Here is a 3,676-nt window from a genome sequence, read left to right as displayed (position 1 = left end):
ATCACTATTTGCAGATGATATTATAGTATATATAAGTGACCCCAAAAATTCTACCAGAAAACTTCTCCATCTGATAAACAACTTCAGCAAAGTAGCCAGATATAAAATTAACTCAAATAAATCAGTAATCTTCTTTTATACAAATGATAAACAGGCAGAGAAAGAAATTAGGGAAGCAATTCCCTTCACAATAGCCACAACTAATATAAACTATCTTGGGGTAGCTCTAACCAAACAAGTGAAAGAACGCCAAGTCTCTTAAGAAAAGAAATAAAAAGGCAGGCTGAGGCCGGTGGACCCCGGATTTTCCCAGCCTGGTGGAGCAGCAGATCGGCGAGTTGCCACCTGTCCCGTGCTTCCTAGCTCCTCCCCTGCCTGTCTTCTCTCTCTCCTGAGAAGATGTTCCTGGTGGGCCTAACTGGAGGCATCGCCTCAGGCAAGAGCTCAGTCATCCAGGTGTTCCAGCAGCTGGGCTGTGCTGTGATCGACGTGGACGTCATTGCCCGGCACGTTGTCCAGCCAGGGTGTCCTGCCCACCGGCGTATAGTAGAGGCCTTTGGCACTCAAGTCTTGCTGGAGAATGGGGACATCAACCGCAAGGTCCTCGGAGACCTGATCTTCAACCAGCCTGACCGTCGGCAGCTGCTTAACTCCATCACCCACCCTGAGATCCGCAAGGAAATGATGAAAGAGACCTTCAAGTACTTCCTCCGAGGGTTCCGATACGTGATTCTGGACATCCCCCTCCTGTTTGAGACCAAGAAGCTGCTCAAGTACATGAAGCACACAGTGGTAGTGTACTGTGACCGCGATACACAGCTGGCGCGGCTGATGAAGCGGAACAACCTGAACCGGGAGGACGCAGAGGCGAGGATCAATTCCCAGCTACCCCTGAAGGACAAGGCCCGCATGGCCAACCACGTTCTAGACAACTCGGGAGAGTGGAGCCTCACCAGACGCCAGGTCATCCTCCTGCATGCCAAGCTGGAACGCTCCATGGAGTACCTGCCACTGAGGCTCGGCTTCCTAACGGGCCTCGCAGGCATCGCCAGCCTCCTCTACCTGCTCACCCGTTACCTTCTCCCTTCCCCCCAGCTGGGTAACCCCGGCAGCAAGCCTTAGGCCTCCTCCTTGGAGGCTTAAGTCAGGTACCACATCCACAACACTACACTCTCTCTGACTCTGAGACTGGCCCTGCGGCGGGCCAGCTCTGGAGTGTAACCAGTCTGGGGACTCAGCAAAAGAAGCCCACTGACAGTATGTACCCTCCCACCCTCCCCAGAGCCCTACCGTCCCCAACCACCACCTGCAGAACAATATCCATGGTGGCAGGAAACAGCGGTTAGCAGTCTCTGTGGCTGCCCCCCACGGTTACGACTACGTAACCAAAAGTGTCTTGGGCTTGAACCTTCTCAGAGCATCTGCCCCAGCATGGCCACAAACATACTAGTGGACCACAGCAAATCCTTCCAGACCAAAGGCCTTCTCCTTCAAACAGCTATCTCCTGGGTGCAGAGACTCTCCTCTTTGGCCATGCTGTGGCTAGGCCGAGGCAGAGCCCTTTGGAGAAACCCAGCTTCTAATGGAGCTTTTCCTCACATCTTAGCCACTACCTCCCCCACTCTGCCTCTGAGCTCTGAGCTCTTGGCATTCCCCGGGCCCCATGTTATCTTACCTCTGTGCCTTCCCCTAGATGTTCCCTGCCCTGCAGTACCTTACCCCCACTGCCCCAGGTCAGGCACCAGCAGCCCCAGACTGAGTTAGGTGCTGTAACGATCACCTTCCTGTTTCATCCTAACCCCCGGTAGAGGAATCTGTAAGCTGGTTGGGTTCTCCCAGACTGTACCGGTTCATCTCTGCTCTAGTGTACTACCGCCTGCTCTCCACTGGTGCTCAATAAACGAAGTCGGTCAAAAAAAAAAGAAAGAAAGAAAGAAAGAAAAGAAAGAAAGAAAGAAAGAAAGAAAGAAAGAAAGAAAGAAAGAAAGAAAGAAAGAAAGAAAGAAAGAAAGAAAGAAAGAAAGAAATCAAAGGTCAGAATACGGAGAGATCTCTCATGCTTATGGATTGGCAGAATTAACATAGCGAAAATGTTCATCCTACCAAAGGCAATCTACAGATTCAATGCAATCCCCATCCAACTAAAATTAGTCAAAAGGGGGTAAAGATGGACACTTCAATATAATCAAGGGAGCAGTTAAAAAAAAAGACATTACATTACAATCCTAACCATATATGTACCAATCTCTGCCATAGTCAATTTTATAAAATTGTACTGCTGTATTAAATGGCATGGACTAACATCAACCCCTTAAAAGTGAGTCATTTTAATACCGTTTTCTCAAATAGACAGCCCATCTTAACAAAACTAAAAAGTCTAGAAACATCAGAATTAAATAAAATCATACATTAAATGGACTTAACAGATGTCTACAGAATATTCTACCTTAATACTACACATTCTACTCAACAGAATATGGAAGTGTCTCTTACCTGATTTGACCACAATGCAATAAAACATAAAACTGAGAGCAAACACATCTCTAATAAGTAAAAAAATTCACGGAGACTAAACAAGTCATTTTTTTTTCTTTTCTTTTTTTCGGAGCTGGGGACTGACCCCAGGGCCTTGCACTTGCTAGGCAAGCGCTCTACCACTGAGCTAAATTCCCAACCCTAAACAAGTCATTATTAAATGATTAAATGGGTCAAAGAAGAAATCAAAAGGAAGAAATAAAAATTTTCCTAAGCGAGTAAAAACAGAACAATAAAGTTTTCAGAACACATTGAAAGCAGTCCTATGAGGGAATTTATGTTGCTCAGTGCCTATATTAAAGAATCTGGAAGTATGCAAATAAATGACTTAATGATGCACTCAAGAATTTGTAAGAACAAGACCAAACCAAATCCAAATCCAGCCAATACTAAAAGATAATAAATACCAGAGTGAAAATCAATGAAATAATAAGAAAAATAATACAAGGAACCAATGGATCTAAGGGCTGTTTTGTTGAGAAGATAAACAAGATTGACAAACACTTGGCTCAACCAATTAAAAGAAAGAAAGAGAGGTCCCAACATAACAGAATCAAAAATGAACAGGAAATATTAGAATGAAAATTCAGAAATTTATAAGGAAATTCAGAATATAAGGAAACACTTTAAAAAGCTGTATGTTTAGGTTTGAAGACCTAAAAGAAATGGGTGCGGTTTTCTTTTCTTTTATTGGATATTTTTAATTTACATTTCAAATGTTATTCCCTTTCCCAGTTTCCCATCCATAAGCCCCTATCCCATCCCCCTCCCATTCTTCTATAAGGGTGTTCCCCCAGCCAACCATGCCCACTTCCTGCCTTCCTGCCCTGACATTACCATACACTGGGGGGTACAGCCTTGGCAGGACCAAGGGCTTCTCCTCTCATTGGTGCCCAACAAGGACATCCTCTGCTACATATGCACTGGAGCCATGTCTCTGTCCATGGGTTGTGTTTGGGTAGCGGTTAGTCCCTGGGAGCTCTGGTTGGTTGGCATTGTTGTTCTTATGGGGTTGCAAGACCCTTCAGCTCCTTCAATCCTTTCTCCAATTCCTACAACGGGGACTCTGTTCTCAGTTCAATGGTTTCCTGCTAGCATTTGCCTCTGTATTTGATATATTCTGGCTGAGCCTCTCAGGAGA

General features: G+C 45.4%; 1 protein-coding gene across 1 annotated transcript; it reads left to right on the top strand.

Annotated features, from left to right (window-relative positions):
* Positions 1 to 285: 285 nt before the first annotated feature.
* LOC116889111 (dephospho-CoA kinase domain-containing protein) lies at positions 286 to 1,917 on the top strand. Its single transcript, XM_032890276.1, has one exon. The coding sequence runs from the start codon at positions 400 to 402 to the stop codon at positions 1,120 to 1,122; it is 723 nt and encodes a 240-aa protein (XP_032746167.1). The 5' UTR covers positions 286 to 399; the 3' UTR covers positions 1,123 to 1,917.
* The last annotated feature ends 1,759 nt before the right edge of the window (positions 1,918 to 3,676 follow it).

Source organism: Rattus rattus, chromosome X (genome assembly GCF_011064425.1).
Source record: "Rattus rattus isolate New Zealand chromosome X, Rrattus_CSIRO_v1, whole genome shotgun sequence".
Taxonomy (NCBI): domain Eukaryota; kingdom Metazoa; phylum Chordata; class Mammalia; order Rodentia; family Muridae; genus Rattus; species Rattus rattus.
The sequence above is the reverse complement of the archived record's forward strand: the minus strand, read 5'-3'. Positions and strand labels throughout refer to the sequence as shown.

Excerpts from the sequence above, each read along its gene's own strand:
- LOC116889111 (XM_032890276.1), top strand. The coding sequence starts at position 400 with ATGTTCCTGGTGGGCCTAACTGGAGGCATCGCCTCAGGCAAGAGCTCA.